Source organism: Bidens hawaiensis, unplaced genomic scaffold (genome assembly GCF_021521415.1).
Source record: "Bidens hawaiensis isolate Kalapana, Puna unplaced genomic scaffold, B.hawaiensis_p1.1 tig00010384_1, whole genome shotgun sequence".
Lineage (NCBI taxonomy): Eukaryota > Viridiplantae > Streptophyta > Magnoliopsida > Asterales > Asteraceae > Bidens > Bidens hawaiensis.
This window is the reverse complement of record NW_027491789.1, coordinates 431,098-451,507: the sequence shown is the minus strand read 5'-3', so window position 1 is coordinate 451,507 and position 20,410 is coordinate 431,098. Positions and strand designations below refer to the sequence as shown.

Genomic DNA, 20,410 nt, shown 5'->3' with positions numbered 1-20,410 from the left:
TGAGCGTAAGCTGAAGGGCGTCGAAGAGGCTGCGGCTAAAGAAGTGTTGCTTGCCAACCTCAACAAGAGTGAAGCCGATCGCGCCCGTAACGAAGCTCAAGCTGCCCTCCAAGAAGCCCTGGTTGCCAAGGAATGGCTTCTTCGAGAAGCGTTGTCTCAGGTAAGTCTAACTTCATGTCTTCACGCTTTTCTTTATAAATAGAAATGGTTCTGATACTTGTATTTTTTCTTTGTAGGTTGTGCATCGGGTCTTCTCAGAGACGTCTTATGACGATGCTATGAGCGCAGCCCTCAACGCTTCTCATGAGGATGGGAAAAAGGCCGGCTTCCTGCTTGGTCTAGGGTTCGTTGAGAAAGGCATCCCGCCTTCCAACTTCCCTTTGTACGATGTGGATACTGAAGCTATTTACGACCAAGCAGTGAACCAGTATGCCGCCTTCTCGCATCCTGTGGTGGAGAAGGTGAACGAAGTCGCTGCTGCTGATGATGTGCTAGCTATTCTTAAAGCCTTCCTTGAACCACCACGCTCTACTGATGGAGCGGGTCCAAGTGGATGTGGTCCTGAAGCTTGATTCTAAAGATCCCTTTCCACCATTAGCATAGATTTTTGCTTTTGTATAGCTTTGTAATATTTGAATTTGATGAAATAAAGATTGTGTTTGCTCTTTGCCTTGTTTATTTTACGCATGTTTTGATCTAACTTAGTAATTTCTTTAGTACTTAGATAAGTTAACTTTTTAACGTGGTAAATTATAAGTTTGTTTCGCTTCCTCTTTCATGATTGTGCGGGTATGACCGTCACTTACACTTAGTAGGATGGCTTAACTTTACTTATATCTGACCTGCGTGGAAGTTTTCCTCATCTTTTCTGAGGATAAGTTAACCTTTGAACGTGGTAGATAATAGGTGTGAAGTTTTGCTTCCTCTTTCGTGATTGTGCGGGTAGGACCGTCACTTGCACTTAGTAGGATGGCTAAACTTTACCCGTATCTGACCTGCGTGTAGGTTTTCCTCATCCTTTTTTGAAATTTCTAAGTGTTTAGGATAAGTTAACCTTTGAACGTGGTAGATAGGTTGAAGTTTTGCTTCCTTGCTCGTGATTGTGCGGGTAAGACCGTCACTTGCACTTACAAGGATGGCTAAACTTTACTTACATCTGACCTGCGTGTAGTTTTTCCTTATTTTTAGCGTTGTGTTTATGCGGGTTTTGCCGCCTTCCACACGTAACGACTTACTTCTTCCCCCATTTATGCGGTGAATACCGGCACCAGTGTGGGAAGTTCATAAGTATAAAGGTAAGGCTATCAACACATTGTGAAAGGAGAATCATTTCCATTAGAAGTGGCTCTAGGCCTTTTCTTTACAAGTTTGGAATTGATCTACATATAACATTTGCGTAATTGAGCTCCGTTCCATGTTCTTGGGATGGGAGTGCCATCGAGCCTTTCGAGCCGGTATGCACCCTTTCCCAGGACTTCTTTGATAATGTATGGCCCTTCCCAGACCGGGGCCAGCTTTCCTGGGCGTTCTTGGTTCGAAGCCTCGTTGTTACGCAGTATGTAGTCTCCTACATTGAAGTTGCAGAGTTTTACCCGCGTGTTGTAGTACTTTTGCATTTGTCGCTTGTAGTTCTCTTCACGCACTGCGGCTAAGTCTCTGCGTTCCTCGGTTAGCATAAGGTCCAACCGTCTTTCCGCATCATTGTCTTCTGGCTGAATCAAGACCCTTGGTGAGGGTAAACCAATTTCGACCGGGACCATGGCTTCAGTGCCATAAGTGAGGCTGAACGGGGTTTCTCCCGTACTGGCCTTCTTCAGCGTTCTGTTTGCCCAAAGGACGTGCGGAAGCTCGTCCACCCAGCCGGATCTGTGTTCCAAGAGTCTTTTCTTTATGCCTTCGACGATGCTCTTATTTGCTCTTTCCACCTCACCATTACCTTGCGGGTGTGCCACTGAGGTAAAGGTGTGGGTGATTTGAAGTTCTTTCAGCCACTGTTGTAGCTTCTTGTCAGCAAAGTTGGTGCCGTTATCGCTCACCAAATTCTGTGGAAGTCCAAAACGACAAATAATAAATTCCCAAATAAATTTTTTGATATGTTTCGCGGTTGTTTGGGCTAAAGGTTTTGCTTCTATCCACTTGGTGAAGTAGTCGATGGCTACCACTAGGAACTGAACATTTCCTGCTGCTTTAGGAAATGGGCCTGTCACATCGATGGCCCACTTCTGAAATGGCCATGAAGAAGTGACTGGAACAAGTTCATTCTTCGGGCGGTGCGTGTTGGGTGCGTAAAGCTGGCAAGACCTGCATTTTCTGATGTATGCCAGTGCATCCGTATGCATCCCCGGCCAAAAGTATCCCGCGTTGTTTAGCTTAGCTACAACAGCGCGGGGACCTGCGTGTACTCCACAGATGCCTTCGTGTACTTCCCTTAGGAGGTAGTCAGCATCTTGGTTGTCCACGCATCTTAAGAGTGGGCCAAGAAAGTTACGTCTGTAAAGGATGTCATCGATCAGTTGATAATTCAGTGCTTTACAGCGTAGTTTTCTTGCCTGTGTTTTGGACTCCGGTAGTGTACCTGCCGCAAGGTATTTTATTATTGGTGTCATCCACGTTTCCGTGCCGGTTTGGATGACACAAATTTCCTTGTACGGGACCGAAGGTGTCTCGAGGAGTTCAATGCGGATATCCTTTCCTAAGTGGGTGAAGGCTAATGATGCAAGCTTGCTTAACGCATCCGTAGATTTGTTTTCACTTCGCTTGACGTGTATGACTTTGCAGTCTTTGAAATCGCGCATAAGGGATTTTGCTTGTGCGAGGTACAGGGCCATTGTGTCGTTCACGGCCGTGTACGCGCCCGTTGATTTGATTGGCTACTAACATGGAATCCACGTGGGCTTCCAAGTTTTTCACTCCCATCTTACGCGCAATTCTCAGCCCAGCCAGGAATGCCTCATACTCGGCTTCGTTATTCGTACTTGGAAAATTCAGTCGAATAGCGTAAGTGTATTCTTGGCCCGCTGGGTTGGTTAGCTTTAGCCCTGCGCCTGAACCCTCGTTATTGGCTGCCCCATCGGTGTAGAGTCGCCAGACATCATTGATGTCTTGTGCTGGAGAGGGTTGAGCCTCTTCCTGGCACTCTTTTTCCCGCGATGCAGGCACTTCTGCAATAAAGTCGGCCAGAACCTGGCCTTTTATGGCTGGTCTTGGCTTATACTTTATCGCGTATTCTCCCAACTCAATTGCCCATTTGGCTAGGCGTCCCGATAACTCGGGTTTGCCTAGAACGTTTGCAAGTTTGAAGTTGGAGAGAATGGTGATTGGGTGACCCTGGAAATATCGTCTTAACCTGCGTGAAGCGTGTATAAGTGCTAAGACTAATTTTTCGAGGGTAGAGTACCGGGTTTCTACGTCTGTTAGGATACGGCTGACATAATAGATTGGCATCTGGATGCCTTTTCGCTCTACTAGCAGGACTGCCCCGGTTGCTCTATCAGTTGCGGAAAGGTATAGGATTAACTCCTCTCCCGCTTCTGGTGCTGTGAGTGTTGGGAGTTCGATCAAGCGTGACCGAATCTCCTGAAAAGCTGCTTCCGCTTCTGGTGTCCAGCGGAAGTGCGTTTTCTTCAAACAGTTTCTCAACGTTGACACGAAGGGAAACGACTTATCCGCGTGGTTTGCCAAAAAGCGATTAAGTGCCACTAGTCGTCCATTCAGTGTCTGAGCCTGTTTGATGGTAGTAGGTGATTCCATTTTGATAATGGCTTCGACCTTTTCAGGGTTCGCTCTGAAGCCATCTTTAGTGACGATGACCCCCAAGAACTTCCCTTCTTCCATTCCAAAGGCACACTTGCTCGGGTTGAGCTTCATGTTTATCTTCCTGAGCGTGTTGAAAGTTTCTTCGATGTCTTTCAACATCGCTTCTGGGTCAGGGCTTTTGATGACCAAGTCATCCATGTAGACTTCCAAGTTCCTCCCAATTTGGGTATGAAACTGGTTATCCATCAGGCGTTGGTATGTGGACCCGGCATTCTTAAGTCCGAATGGCATCATTTGGTAACAAAATGTGCCATTGGGCGTCCGAAAAGCGGTTTTGTCCTGATCATCAACGGCCATGTGGATCTGATGGTACCCCTTATACGCGTCCAGGAAGCATTTAAGGCGGAATGGTGCCAACGAGTCCACCTTAAGATCAATTTCAGGTAACGGATAACAATCTTTGGGGCATGCTTTGTTCAAGTCTTTGAAATCTATGCACATGCGCCATTGTTTGTTATTCTTCGGTACCATAACGGGATTTGCAACCCAAGTTTGATATCTACTAACGCGTACGATGCCTGCGTCAAGGAGTTCCTTGACTTGGGTTCTACACGCGTTAGTTTGTTCTGGCCCCATTACTCTGCGCTTTTGTACGATCGGCGTGACAGCCGGATCGCATTTGAGCTTATGCTCTGCCTTACTCCGGGGTACACCAGTCATGTCCGCTGGTGTCCACGCGAAGATGTCGGCGTTCCTTTGTAATAAGCGCTTAAGTAAGGTGCGTGTGGGATCAACAATTGTTGGGCCAATGGAGACGGCCTGGTCCGGGTACTTGCCGTTGAAGGCCCATCTTTCTGGTTCGGTGATGGTTGGTTTAGCCATCTTTGGTTTGGGTTTAGATGAGACAGATGCGATGCATACCTGGGGAATGCCGGTGATCATCGCTACACCCTCAACTGTTGGCCATCCCATCATGCCGTGGACTGAGGATACCACGGCGTTGAATCTTGCCATCCCGTCTCTCCTGAAGAGAATGTCGTATGTGTGATGTGGCTTCCTCATCACGACAAAGTCCACATCTTCTGTGCGGGAGTGTTTCCCATCTGTAAGAGTGACGGGGAAAGATAGGATACCCAGGGGGGTGTTTGTGCTGCCATCAAACCCTTCCATCGAGGCGCAGATCGTTTCCAGGCGTTCTTTGTCTTCGTCATCTAGCTTGTCGAAGAACTGCCTATACATCACCGTTGACGAGGCGCCGTTGTCAGCAAGAGTGCGAGAAGTGATGTAGTGCCCCAGCTGGCTTTTGATGACGATAGGGACTTCTTTGCTGGGTCCTCCTGGCACTCGCGGGAAGCGCACCTCAGCTTCCTTCCACGCACATGGTTCTGGCGTTCGCCTTTTTCTTCCTCTGATGTTACCATGAACCATGTTGATGCTGATGTCAACGGGCTTTCGTCCGTTGCCTCGGTACCGGTTGTCGTTCCGTCCTCCCTTCTTGATTGATGCCACCAGGTGTGCCAGTCTTCCATCCTTGACGAATGCTTCAACAATATCCTTCAAGGATGTACACTCTTCCGTACCATGACCTTTTGTCCCGTGGAAGTCACAGGATTTGCTCTGATCCGCATTAGGTCGGTGCCGGATCACTGGAGCTTTTGGCCACGGTAGCTTTTCAGTGGCAAATATCTCCGTGACGCTTTTGGTGAGTGGCGTCCACCGGTGCTTTTGGCTTGAAGGGTGTGTGTGATTTCTTCCGCCAACAAGAGGGTGAGAGCTGGATGAGGTGTCAAAGTTTACCCTTGACTGCCAGATACCTAGCTTCCTCTTTTTGTTCTGCCGGGCGATCCGGACATTGTTCTCTCTTGTCCTCTGCGTGTAGAGGTGTGTACTCTGGGGAAGATCCCTTCCCAGTTGCTTCTCCGTCTCGGCAAAGCGCTTGGCCGCCGTCATGATGGCATCCCATGTTGATGGCATGCCATCCTTACCCGTCAATGTGCGGATAAGCTCCGGGTATTCGGCGCCTTGGATGAAAGCAGCGCGAACAAGATCTTCACTTACGTTGCCGAGACTTAGCTTTTTGGAGTTGAAGCGGGTGATGAAGTCTAATAAAGATTCATCCTCCTCTCTAACGCAGTTGAGGATCGTCCACTGTTCTTCAGTATATTTCCTCTGTTGGCTGAAGTGCTGGCTGAACTTGTTCTGAAAGTCCGCCCAGTCATATATGTGGTGGACCGGTAAACGATCGAACCATGCCCTGGCCGCTCCGACCAGAGTCATCTGGAACATATAACACCACGTGGGTTCCGTCCAGTTACTGACGGTTGCCCCCGCAATGAATCTGTTCAAGTGGTCGTCTGGGTCGGATAGACCATCATAAGTGCCAATGTTGGACATTTGCTTGGCACTTCTCGGGGCGATTGCTTCCGCAATGTCCCTTGCGAACTTTGACTTTCCTGCATTTGTAGCAGTTGGCCTAAAGGTTTTTGAGAAGTCACGCGGGTTTCTCTCCGCATTTGTTGGTTTAAAAGCTTCCCCTAAATTCCTTTTTGGCTGGAAGTCCGTTTCCTTACGCTTCCCTTTCGCCTTATGGCGAGGGTTTGCGTCGGTATCGGATTCTTCTCTCTCCTCGTCTGAGTACTCGCACTCGCTGTTCATATTGAGCTGTTGGCGAGTACTGCCGAATTCGTCAGCCTGTTGAACTGAACGCAAGCGTTCATCCAATTCAGCTTGGAACTCTCTTTGACGTGCTTCGGCCCACGCCTTCACTTGATCTAGTGTTTGGCGAGGGGCCCTCGTTCGTTTTTCCAACTGGGCATCAGTGAACCCCAGTGGAATATTTACTGCACTTGCCCCGGCTTGGGTAGTCGGGGTAGTGTTCGTAAGATTTGTATAACCGCCGGTGTTCCCCCCAGTTGCTGGGGTTGTGGTTACCGGGGTTTCTTGGTCGGTTACTGGCCTTGGGACCGGAGTAACGTTAACCATTTCTTCAGAAATTTTGAAAAAACTAAATTAGTTCTAGCTTTTATGCACGGATGGCGCCAATGAAGAAACACTAAGTGAACCCACAGGCAGATTATAGATAATCTGGGGGTTAAGTAATGTTTCCCACGAGGATGAGGTCCAGCAGAGAAGGTTGTTCTTCAGGGGACCTGCAAAACAGACACCGTAAGCTCGTCACTGAGAAGGGAGGGGGGTTCCTCCTTGTGACCACCCTCCGGCGTGAGAATCTGACTAGATTGCTCTGAATATAAGTGTATATTAAGAGATTGCTAGATAAGATTGAGATATCAGATGATGTCCTTACCATTCCAAGGTGTTGGAGTATTTATAGCCGAAGGTAGGTTTCCAAGCAGGTACAGCCGGCTGAATAGTATTCCTGTTCTACCAACAGTAGACTACGCACAGGCCATGCTGGTTGGTGGATAGGTTACGGCCAACAGTAATAAGGTCGGCTGTATACTGTTCCTTTACTGCCGGCTACGCACTGTTCCACCAACTGTAGGCTGCGCACGTCCCATCGTAAGGGTTGGTGAGTAGGCAGCGGCTAATAGTGACAAACAGTACTAGAGGGTGCTCCTCCTCGTATTGTTGTCGGTGAGCTGTCACCCTGTGATTAGTTCATGGGCTGCTTTGGTCAAATTGTCTGTTCCGCCCATACCTTAGTAGGTATAGTACGAAAGACCTTCCAGAAGCATACGGACTGGCTCATTTAGGCGGGAGTGTTCCCGCCTTGCTCATTCCTTCATGTGACTACTGAACGAATGCTTTGTGCGTGTAGCCTTGCTGTTAGTGCGGGTAGCCTTCCCTGATGGCTTGTATCCGCAGCTGCGGGAACAGGCGGGGTACTTCACCATTGGGAGGCTTTCTCTGCGGGTACAGCTGGCGTACTGCGCGTAAGGTTCTTTGAGCATGGTGGGTCCTGCTGGAGCAGTTGGTCATTGCGCAGACGTCCCTGTTCAAGGTGAGTCTTGCGGGTCCAACTGGGCTCTGCTGGGACCTACCTCTTCAAAAGCTAAAATTACGGTTATCAGGGGAAGTATCATCAATATACACTGGGTATGAAGAGCTTGGCCGCACGTATTTTCCATTTTTCAATGATGATAAATTGAAACCATCAGCAGTTTTTGAACCTTTGTAGATATAAAACACCAGAGGAAGTGACGTTAAATTTTCAAGCGTGTAAGGGGCGTATCTGCTTGCAAGTGTGTTCTCACTGGCGCCTGTTGTCAATCTTGAGTTTTCAGCAAGTACATTCGGTTCCATGAGATCCCATGTGTCCTTAACCATATCCAATGCTCTGCAAGTGACCTTTGAAATGGAAATTTGGGGAAACAAATAATTAGTGAAGTGATTAACAATACAAGACCTTAACAAACTTTTCAATATTTCCAGATGGAAAAAATGATTTCACATGTAGAGAGTTGCTAAAAGGGAATGGATCGATTTGAGTTGTGACATATCACATATCTCAAACGGAACAAGTTGGTTGAAACTCACCAATGTGTACTTTTAATGAATACAACCTCCTATATCGATTTATCCAAGAGTATAAATTACTAGTCTTAAACTACTACCCAAGCCGTCCATGTTTCCACCTCTTCAAGACTAATGTAATTATTTTGCATACCAATAGATCAATGTCATTTATGTCATCATAAAAGACATCTAAAACAGAAAACAGAAGATATTAAATACCTCAGTAAAGGATTCAGTAACATTAATATTGAGATTCATTGCTGACTCAAGATGAACATCAGTCATGACTACGCTATTCTCAAGTGCACTCTTTCCCTGTTCTCTTCTTAAACTTACTTGGAATTTCCAAGGCTCAAGAAAAGGCTCCCATAAAACCTGCAAAAATAATACAAATCGATAACTATAATTATTTACATATCCTACGCAATAAGAAATGTCACAGGGTGCAACAATATTTTACCTTGTGAATGTTATTGTATATTAGATAAATAGACAATTAGTTATTATTAGAGGGTGTGCTATGTAATTATGTTTTCTATTTATACCTCCTGTAATCATCTTTGTTAATTACAATACACACAATACAATTACCAAGTTTAACTTGGTATCAGAGCTTTGTCTCTGGAACCCTAATCTGCCACAACCCTAGCCTGCAACCCTAATCTGCCACCACCTGTCCACTGATCAACATGGCTCTTTTACAGCCATTCTCTGATGCTACCAATCCAACCCACAATTCTCACAAATTCTCATTCAAACTCTCACCCACAAATTATGGATATTGGAAGGCTATACTTCAACCCTTTTTGGTTACAAACAATCTCTATGGCTATGTGGATGGCACAATCCCATGTCCACCAGCCACTATTCAACCACCCTCCCCTGCTGCTGCTGAACCACAGCCAAACCCTAATCACACCACATGGCTATCAAACGATGCTCATATTCGTATGCTCATCCTTTCAACTATCTCTGAATCTGCATTAAGTCACGTTCAACACACTAGCACATCAAGTGAACTCTGGTTGGCTCTTGAAAGAGCCTATTCACCCAACACTATCTCCCGAGAATTTACTCTCAAACAACAACTGCTGAAAATCGAGATGAAAAGTGATGAAGCACCATCCGCCTACCTTGAACGAGCACAAGAGTACGCGGACGCTTTAGCCAATATTGGTGAACCGGTAAAAGAAAAGGATCTGGTTGTGTTGGTTGTTGCTGGATTACGAGACGAGTACCATGTACTTAAGAGTAACATTATCACTCGACAATTTCCTACTGCTAACGAATTACATGCCCTGATTTCTAACAATGACTTTATGATCAAAAAATCTTTACCCACTGTCCCTCCTGCCCAGGCATTCACAGCCGCAACCAACAACCCCGTACCCACTACATCTCCTCTCGGCCCCTCCCACTCTCCCACCATCCAAGCCTTACAACAACTTGTTAACCAACTGAGCATTCAGCACCAGCCCGTGCAACCAGCTTTACCTCAACCTCAAGCTTATTACACCAACCGTTCTGGAAATACTAGGGGCCGTGGTCAAAACAACAGACGGGGCGAGGTTCTTACAATAGCAATACAAACTCCAATTACCGTAATCAGAACAGCAACAACCGCAACCAGTTTTCATGGGCATTTACCCAGAACACAGTTTTTGGTACATGTATTCGATGTGGAATTGGCCACATCCACTCTCAGTGCCCCAACCGAGACCTGTCTACAATGCGTGGTCGTTCACCGTATGCCAATTATACTGATGCCCGCTCACAAGCTCCCACCTCTTGGCGCCCGGATACCGGTTCTACTCACCATGTGACACCTAATCTTTCAAGCTTTGAGTATTCTGAACCATATTATGGTGGTGACAATCTTTTTGTTGGTGATGGTAAGGCTCTTCCAATCCTTCATGTTGGTTCTTCTCGCTATTATTCTCCAAACCGAACTTTTTCCCTAAACAATATTCTTCATGTTCCAAAAATTAAACAAAACCTCCTTTCCGTTCAACAATTTTGTCATGATAATAACGTGTTCTTTGAATTTCACTCTAAATTCTTTTCTGTGAAGGACAAGCTTACACGCACTACCCTCCTCACGGGTCGCAGCAATGATGGACTTTATACATTCTGTCTTCCTCGGATTCAGGATGTTCCCAAAGTTGCTTTCTCCACTGCTCGTGCTTCGTACAAGACTTGGCATCAAAGGCTTGGTCATCCACATCAGCAAACTTTAAATTCTATGCTTTTTAAGTATCTTTTACCTGTTTCAGACAAAAAAATTCTGGTTTTGCTTGTGATTCTTGTTTTGTGGGAAAATCTTCCAAACTTTCATTACCTTTATCTGAGTATAAAAGTTCACATGTCTTAGATTTGGTTATTTGTGATGTTTGGGGCCCTGCACCAGTTTCTTCGTATGATGGTCATCATTATTTTTTATTATGTGTTGATCATTATTCTAAATTTATGTGGTTCTTTCCCTTAAAACTTAAATCTGATGTGTTTATCACTTTCAAACACTTCATAACCATGGCTGAACGACAGTTTAAAACAAAACTTAAATCGGTCCAAACCGACTGGGGAGGTGAGTTTCGAAAATTATTTCCTTTCCTTTTAGAACATGTTTCCTGTCCACATACAAGTGAACAGAATGGCATCGTTGAGCGTCGTCATCGCCATGTCGTCGAAACTGGGCTTACTTTACTCGCCCAGTCCCATGTTCCACAAAACTTCTGGCACTTTGCTTATGGCACGGCAGTTTACTTAATTAACCGGATGCCCTCTAGCCACAACTCACACGTCTCCATTTGAACATCTTTTCAATCACAAACCCGATTACTCTTTTCTTCGGGTATTTGGGTACCAGTGCTATCCACATCTTCAAGCCTACAATCCTCACAAAATGGATTTTCGATCTATTCAGTGTGTTTTTCTCGGATATAGCACCTCACATTACGGATACCGGTGCTTTGATCCCCACTCTTACCGGCTTTATACTGCCCGTCATGTTCGATTTAATGAACATGCCTTTCCCTTTCAACCATCACCATCTTCTGCCCAACCAACACCACAATCTCCTTATTATTCCTCTTATCCCACTCCACCAATATCACCAGACCAAACACCCACCACTTCGGCCCACTCACACCCACCATCTTGTCCCACTCCACCAATATCATCAGACCATACACCAACCCATACATCAGCCCCCATATCCAATTCAACTCCACCATCCCCTTCGGCATTCTCACCTACAAATACTACTTCCACTCCTTCATCTGTTTCATCCTCCATACCTGTTCCTCCTCCACCGCCACCTCGAACCCGCCCATCTAATTTGCGACCCAATCCGAAACAACCTTCTCGGTACAATCCCTCATCTTACACTACATCCATCTCCCCGGGTACTGAACCCGTGTCCTTTGCTATTGCCAACAAGGATCCTCACGGGCGGAAAGCCATGGCTGAAGAATATTCGGCGCTTGTTCGAAATGGCACTTGGTCTTTAGTTCCCCGTAATCAAAATATGAATGTTGTGGATTGCAAATGGGTATACAAATTAAAACAGGATCAAACTGGAGCTGTTACGCGTTATAAAGCGCGTCTTGTAGCTAAAGGTTTTCGCCAACAACCGGGTGTGGATTATCATGATACATTTAGCCCGGTTGTCAAGGCTACTACCATTCGTGTTGTTTTGTCTATTGCGGTCACGATGGGGTGGTCTCTTCGACAATTGGATGTACAAAATGCCTTTTTGCATGGTGATCTTAAAGAAACTGTTTATCTCCAACAGCCACCTGGTTTTATTAATCCTCAAACACCAGATCATGTGTGCCTTCTTCATAAGTCTCTTTATGGGCTTAAACAGGCTCCACGAGCGTGGTTTCATCGGTTGTCATCTGCTCTAATTGCCCTTGGATTTAGAGGATCCAAAACAGATCCCTCCTTGTTTATTTATTCAGCAGGTAACACTCTATTATATATGTTGGTTTATGTGGATGATATTATCCTCACTGGCAATGATCCTGCTGCCATTGATAACATTGTTCATCGTCTTAGCACCACTTTTGCTGTTCAAGACTTAGGAAAGTTGTCCTACTTTCTAGGGATTGAGACTGTGCAACGTGGCAAAGATATATTATTGTCTCAAAAGAAATATATTTTAGAATTACTAAACCGGGCTCGGCTTTCTCAAGCCAAACCGGTTCCTTCACCCATGACCACTTCTGCCAATCTAGCACTTGGTGACAGCGCCCCATATAATAACCCAGTTCAGTATCGACAAATTGTTGGGGCTCTTCAGTATGTTACGTTATCTCGCCCAGATTTGACATTTGCAGTCAACAAAGTCTGCCAGTTTATGCATTCTCCCACGATTAATCATCGGTCAGCTGTTAAACGGATACTGCGATATCTTCAGGGCACATCTGATTTTGGTCTTTTACTGCATCATAAATCTGCCTCGTTACTTCATGCTTATACCGATGCTTCTCTTACAGCATATTCTGACTCTGATTGGGCTGGCTGCCCGGATGACCGTCGCTCCACCGGGGGATTTGCCATTTATATAGGTAACAATCTTGTTTCGTGGGCTGCTCGTAAACAGAAGACTGTCTCTCGGTCATCCACAGAATCTGAATACAAGGCGTTGTCCGACACTGTTGCTGAACTGACTTGGCTAGAGAAACTTCTTCGTGAATTGTGTGTTCCTATCACCACTGCTCCTACATTGTGGTGTGACAACTTGGGAGCTACCTACCTATCTGCTAATCCAATGTTTCATGCCAGAACAAAGCATGTTGAAATTGACTTTCACTTTGTACGCGAAAAGGTTGCTCAACAACAGCTGGTGGTTCAATATATATCTACACAGGATCAGATTGCTGATGTCTTTACCAAGGCGTTACCTGCTCAACAGTTTCTATTTTTAAGGTCCAAGCTACAGGTCGAACCTCGGCCTTAGCTTGCGGGGGAATATTAGATAAATAGACAATTAGTTATTATTAGAGGGTGTGCTATGTAATTATGTTTTCTATTTATACCTCCTGTAATCATCTTTGTTAATTACAATATACACAATACAATTACCAAGTTTAACTCTTGTCAAATAATATATGCCTGTATAAGGACGAAATAGAGGTGTATAGGAATCGAATATTAAGTAATTGATGTTGGTAGTATTTGTATTATAGTGAAATGCATTTTCCCATACTTTACATATAGATCGGTTTTTCTTGAAATGCCACCAGCTGGATCACATCTAATTCATGAGAGTATTTATAACTCTGCAATTTTAAGATAGTCCGAGGTAGAAATGAATGTCATAACTCCATCCCGAAGAAATGTAGTGTTTCTTGGCAGATATTAAGTAATAATTAGTATTGGGAAAAAGTAGATTTGGATTATAATCTTATTAAAAAACGGAAGTGTTGCATATTTTGTGATAATCTAAAAAGGCAAATCTAGTGTTTTTACTTTTTACTAACAGCCGTAGTGTTTTACTTTGACCTTGTTAAACTCAGTTGGTGTTACAAAGTAATTGTTTATGCATGGCAACATTTTACATTTTGTGGCTGATAAATTCTTTGTTCATTTGTTCAGATAATCAGACCGGGAAGTCATTTGTATCATACATTACTGCAAAGGTAGTGAGATTCATCTTCGCTTCAACTTCGCTTCAACTTCATAATATTGATCATATCATTTACAATCATGTTTGTGTTTGCTTCGCTTTTCTTGATTTTACTTGGAATTTAAAAGCTTCGACATTAGTTAACTGATATCTTTTTCTATAATTTCTTCAGATTATCGATGGCATTCAAGTCACCATAAGGAATGTTCATGTCGTATATGGAGACATGCCAAATGACAAGGTCTGTAATACTTTTACACTCATAATACTTGGTACAACTAAGAACGTTGGAAAACTTGATTTGTTTTTTTTTTCTGTGTAACTGCCTATGTTTTTTAATATTTCATTCGCCGGCTACCCTGTTTCACAAGGTTCTTATATAAACGTTTTTTGTATTAAATGATAGCCAGTTTTTATATGGTGTTTGGGTGGGAAAGTATCATTAGTTGTGTTACGTGTACGTTGGATGTAACGATTCCGACGAAACCCGGTATACCCTAACCGGTAGACAATAGTTACGTCATATTTAATGTCGGGTACATGAATTACCATAGTAATTATACGAGAATACATGGTTCACTGTATTGATTGTACGTGAATATATAACTTATCGTATTGAACATGCGATTAATCGATCGATAGTTATTGAAACCCGAACGAATCGAGGGTTTCATTATAGACGAGATATATGATATTTAGTGATGTTTACGAAGTATTAAAGCTTCGGGATAGGTGAATTAAAGCACAGAAAAAGAATTTTCGATTTAATGGTACGTCGGTACATTAAACGAAACCTTTAATACCAAACCAAGCAAGAGACGATTGATCAAGCCGAAAAAGATGCGCAATTATTAATAATATGATGTTTTAAGTTAATGAAAGTCATGGTTTAAGTTTTTTTAAAGTTTTTAAAGTGGTTTTATATAAATTTCATTTTTAAGCCGAAAACGACCGTTTTAGCCTCGTTTTAAGCCGAATTAAACATTTAACCGAAAAACGAACTGAACCAGATTATCCAAAACATTATCCGGATTGCAGAAATCCAAATGTGTGGCTATAATTGGAGAGGTGGGTCCCACCCCACCCCCCTATCTATTCCGATCGGCACCCCTTGCTTCTTCTTTATTTTTTTTTCTTTTTTACACAAGCATCCCATCTCCATCTTCAATCCTCTCCATTCTATGATCCAAAATCCAGAATTTTTAGCAAGAAAACTCAAGGTAATTGTATATTGTGATGGCTAAATCTTGATTTTTGTTCCACATTTTGAGTTTATTTGCAAGAAAATGAGGTTTCAAAGATGAAAACCGATTCTTGCATGATCAAGTGATGTATACGGGTTATACAAGGGATCTTGGTCCAAGAAAGGAGTTAAACAAACCAAAAACGAATTTTTACGGTTTAAACTTTAGTTTTGAAACAATAACCGAAACTATAGTGTAAGAGGCTTGATTGTGAGTGTAACTTGTTTGGTATTGTGGTATGATGGTTGTAGGTTCTGTATTTAGTGCTAGATAAGGCGGAAAGACGAGATTGTAGCTTGTAGTGGCGGAGATCGAAAGGTATATTCGGTTATGGATTTTTGGACAGATTGTGAACGGTTTATAGTTAGGTCATGAAATTTTACAGAGGTGTTAAATACATGAAAATAAGAGTTCTGTGAATTTTTGGTAATTTTTGGACAATGGATGAATATTTGGTGAATTTAATGCTCGGTTTTGGCCAAAAATGGTGAAAAATAGTTAAATATCATGAAAAATTCTGGAAAATTCCAGATAAGCTTTTTATAACATGTAAAAGTCACACACAAAGTTTTAGGTCCGTTGGAGAAGTCTAAGTAGGCTTTTCGGTTAAACGAGTTCTAGGGTTTTCTAGCTCGGTTTTAGTGAAAATGGCATGTAAAAAAGAGATTTTAATTCTGGAAAAATTACAGGGGACTATGTGGATGGCAGGGGACATCCAGGAAAAATTTGGGATTTTTCTAAGGTCGTTTGGTATTTACGACATATTTAGTGTTTAAATGGTGTTTAAAAATAGATAAATAAATTTTAAATATAAAAATTAATTCTGGAAATATTTTTATAAAATTCCCCACTGTCAAAAAGTGATTTGTGCAAAATTTCAAGATCCGAGATTAAACGGATAATTATTTGTGCTAAAAAGAAAATAAAAACAAACTTTTAAAGTTTAAAACGCATAAACCGGTAAAGTTCGTCTAAACGAGCTGACTGGTGTATAAAAACCCTAAAAATGAACTATTTTCATATAACTGAGTTAAATGTAAATCATCCGAAAATAATTCGGATGATTTGAGTAATTTATCCGATTTAACAGTTTCCGGTGCACTAAAGACGGAAACGGGTCCCGCGGCCAATCGGGGGGTCTAAACCGAGCTCTAATTTCACAACTTTAATTAAATTATCAGTCAACCACTATTTTCGGGTCGTGTGTGACCAAACTCATTTTTGAAACGAAAAAACGGATAACCGTGCTAGGCACGCAAAACGGGAAAAACGACTAATAGAAATTTAACTAGTGAACTCTAGACGATATCACAATCTGAGTCCGGAGAAGTGTTTCTGGGTTAACATTGCCCCCGGAATGGGTACAGTACTGGGTTAACAGTGTCCCCAGATGTCCCTAGAAGTGTTTCTGGGTTAACATTGCCCCCGGAACGGGTACAGTACTGGGTTAACAGTGTCCCCAGATGTACCGGTTAACACGGTTAAAGCCATATTAATAGTGATTGTATAGTAACGATCGTAGAGATCATATTACAGATTGGAAGTGTTAACTGATAATGACTGTTGTTACCTGCTTGCATGTGATAAGGTGAGTTTCACGAGCCCCTTTTTCTGAATTGTTTTTAAATATTTTCTCGGGGCGGAAGCATGTTACTACTGAAATGTTTAAGTACATACGGAACGCATGGATTTGCGTGTATTTATATATATTTTATTGTACGGGAATCGTACGGAAATGTACTAAGATGGTAATTGTCTGAGTTGCTAACATTCTAAGGCCCCGGAACACGAGTGATTAACTGAAAGCCGGTAGAGTGTGGATAGTACTATTGGTCTGACAAACCCAACTGGTCCGGCATGGATTTGCTGATGTTTTCCAGCCAGTTGCACATGTCTATTTTGTTGTTATTTATTTTGCTATGTAATGTTAGACATAGCGGTTTGGGGCAGGTCCGTGGGCGGGGGATATGCCACGGGGGTTGTGTGTGATAGTCAGAGGTTTCACTTGTGGGCTCAGCATAATTACATCGATAATATTATATTTTGATAATGATTTATCATGGTTTACTCGAATTGTGAAACTCACCAACTATTCGTAGTTGACCTGTTTTCTCACATGCTTTTCAGGTACAATTAAGATGAAGTGATTGCTTACGTGCTAAGTGCTTGATGTGTGTAAGATTTGCGTGCGGGATGTTAGGATACATTATAATAAATAGAATTATGTATCGTATTGTATGATGTGTGTATCACCTAGACGGTAATGAAATACGAGATAATGTAATTTGAAGTATATTAATGTATTCAGTTTTCTTTATAAACAATGTGGTTGATATCAGAGGTGTCTGTTACATCCCGTTTACGTTTCCGCTGCGGTTACGGGGTGTTACATTGGATAACACATTACTGTTATATTTCTGATGTTTTGCAGGCACAAACTATATTTGGTTTGAAGTTGACTAGTTTGACTGCAATGAAGCAAAATCTTGCCGGGTATCTTACTCTACAACATACTTTCATGGTTTTTTCAAATATCTTAACAGAATTCAATTGCATACTTATATCCCATCCAGTTGACCATTTTCCAGTTTATTGACTTATTGAACTTATTCTTTTTTATATATTTTTTAGATTATCAAGTGGAAAGGTGAGGGTTGGGCAAGTTAACAAACTTATTGAGATTGAAGGTTTGGAAGTATACTGTAAAACCTCTCATGGGTGTGCACAAGATTTGTATACTGACAACGGGGGAGATTCCATGTCAATTGTTGCTGCAAGCTCTCAAAGTGATGAACATATTCACTTGTTGGGCCCGGTAGATGTGTCTGCTTCTCTCTCGGTATGCACTTAAAAAATAAATATAAAATTCTTACAAATATGTCAGGTGTATAGTTAGGTGCTTCTTGATTACAACCCTTTTTGAGAATTCTATTTTTCACTTGTGCATATAGTACATCATCTATTATGTGAAGACATAATGTTTTTCTGTATTATTTGGTATATAACTTACGTGCAATCATTTCTCTTATGTCGAGATCCTACAACATATAAAAGGGAAGAAGATTACAGTCAATTAGACTGACGTACAGCATAGATTCAGTTAAAACATGTAATATCAACTAATAATTTCAATTTCTGATTTCTTTTCACAATAGGAGAGACTTCTACACAATGTGTATATATTGATTAATGATCTTAGATTTGTGGTAGATGATTGCTTTAAAGTTTGTTGAGAAGTAGGCTTTGTGAATCTGGATATGTGTTAGAACTTATTTATTTGAATTTTGGTTGGCGTTAGTTGGAAGGTTTGTAAGTTTCATACTGTTTTACTCCACAGGTGAATAGGTCTGGACGGCTTGAAAATAATGCAGCACAATACTCTGTTGATGTAGAGTTATCTGGCCTGGTTAGTTTCACAACTTTTTAGTTAATTATTTAATTTATCTAGGCTTACTATTTGCCATTATATATCATTTGACTGACATGTTCCCAAAATTATAGGTCTTATCACTGAATGAAGATCAGTTGCAGCAAATATTACATCTGTGTGACTATCTATGCATCTGCCGGCTGAGAGAGAAGTGAGTGAAATGTTTTTAAGTCACCGTTATCCTTTTTAATTAGCTTGCACGCCTGTCATATAAAAAATGATCTGACATATAATTTTTAAGAAAACGGGCACTTTTATCGAGTTCTAATTTTGAGTGGCATTAGTGACTTATATGTTATAGACTTGGAGTTATTTGCTTTTGTCTAGGATTTATGAGCATAATCCTTTCTTTACATGACAGATATGAATAATTAAAATGTTCAGTTAGAGTTTGTGTTGCTATTTTGTATAAACATGGAATCCAATTATCAAGTTACAGGGATTACACAGACGATTATTTTATCTTTGAATCTTTGTTGCTGTTATGTGTCTTCATTTAACCTTTTAAAATTGCCCGTGTACTGCCAAGCACATTTGTTTCTGACCTGGCTGTGTCTTCTACAATATTTACAGTATGATACTTGTAGATTCTTAAACATGTAACATCTCTTTTAATGTTCTTAGATATGGGCGTTTTCGCCCTTGGGAGTACCCTTTATCAGAGAGACCTATGGGATGGCAGATAAAGTGGTGGCAGTATGCTCAAAACTCTGTATTATCTGATGTTCGTAAAAGACTAAAAAAAACTTCATGGAAATACCTAGGAGAACGCATGTAAGTTGTTCTTCATCAAAACTGGTCATGTTTTCTCTACAATGTGGTTATTCCTTTCCAAAATATAAGACCAAAGAAACATGGTCCTATATATTGTAGCAGAGGGAATATTACCATATTGTATTGATCGCTATTTTCAATTTCTTTTTTTTATTGTATCTTGCTACCTCTTATTATGATTCTGTATCTTTCTTTCAACAGAAGCAGAAAACGGCGATATGTAAATCTGTATAAACTGAAACTAGAATGCCTTCGAAAAGAAGAGGTAAAATTAAAATCGAAATATTTGACACCTGGATTAACTTCCCAGTATTTCTATATGATTTAAACATTGTTTGCTAATATGTGATCAGCCTCTGGATGAAGCAAGTGTTTTGGAGTTGGAACAAATGGAGAAATCATTTGATATAGATGATATCCTAAGTTACAGGTCTGCTGCTGAACATGAGATTCAGGTATATGATTTGATTGTTGTTACTTATGTTAAGCTTGGTACCATTATGATTAACCTCATTTACAATAACACCTTTGTAGGAATTCTTAGTGGATTCAGCCAATGGTATCGGAGCTAATGAAGGGAATACTAGTTTTGACAAGTTGGTTGATGATGACCAACCATCAAGCAAGCCCCAAGGTTGGTTGAAGTGGTTGTCGCGTGGTATGCTTGGTGCAGGAGGTACAGATGACTCCAGCCAGTTTTCTGGTGTAGTTTCAGATGAAGTAATCAAGGTATGTGTGTGAAACTTGATTAAGTTAAATGATTCTATTTGATCTGTTGTAATCTAGCAAATAAAAGTAGCAGCTTAGTTGTAAAGTCAATTCATAATTTTTATTACCTATTCAGACGTCAATATGTTCCATTCTTAGAGGAATAATAAGGAGATTGTGGTGTTGGTTGGGCAGAAGATGGTGATGGTTGAAAGGGAAAGGCATGTTCATTAAATCGAACATGACGGGCAATATAAAGCCGGTAAGAGTGGGGATCAAAGCACCGGTATCCGTAATGTGAGGTGCTATATCCAAGAAAAACACACTGAATAGATCGAAAATCCATTTTGTGAGGATTGTAGGCTCAAAGATGTGGATAGCACTGGCACC

The 20,410-nt window shown here is 41.9% G+C and overlaps 1 protein-coding gene across 1 annotated transcript; it reads left to right on the top strand.

Annotated features, from left to right (window-relative positions):
* Positions 1–13,692: 13,692 nt before the first annotated feature.
* On the top strand, positions 13,693–20,155 carry LOC143535069 (intermembrane lipid transfer protein VPS13-like). Its single transcript, XM_077029402.1, has 10 exons — positions 13,693–13,877; positions 14,037–14,105; positions 17,540–17,601; positions 17,740–17,947; positions 18,446–18,514; positions 18,610–18,689; positions 19,163–19,312; positions 19,514–19,577; positions 19,666–19,767; positions 19,847–20,155. Exons 1-10 carry the CDS (start codon positions 13,782–13,784, stop codon positions 20,051–20,053), a joined length of 1,107 nt encoding a protein of 368 aa, XP_076885517.1. The 5' UTR covers positions 13,693–13,781; the 3' UTR covers positions 20,054–20,155.
* The last annotated feature ends 255 nt before the right edge of the window (positions 20,156–20,410 follow it).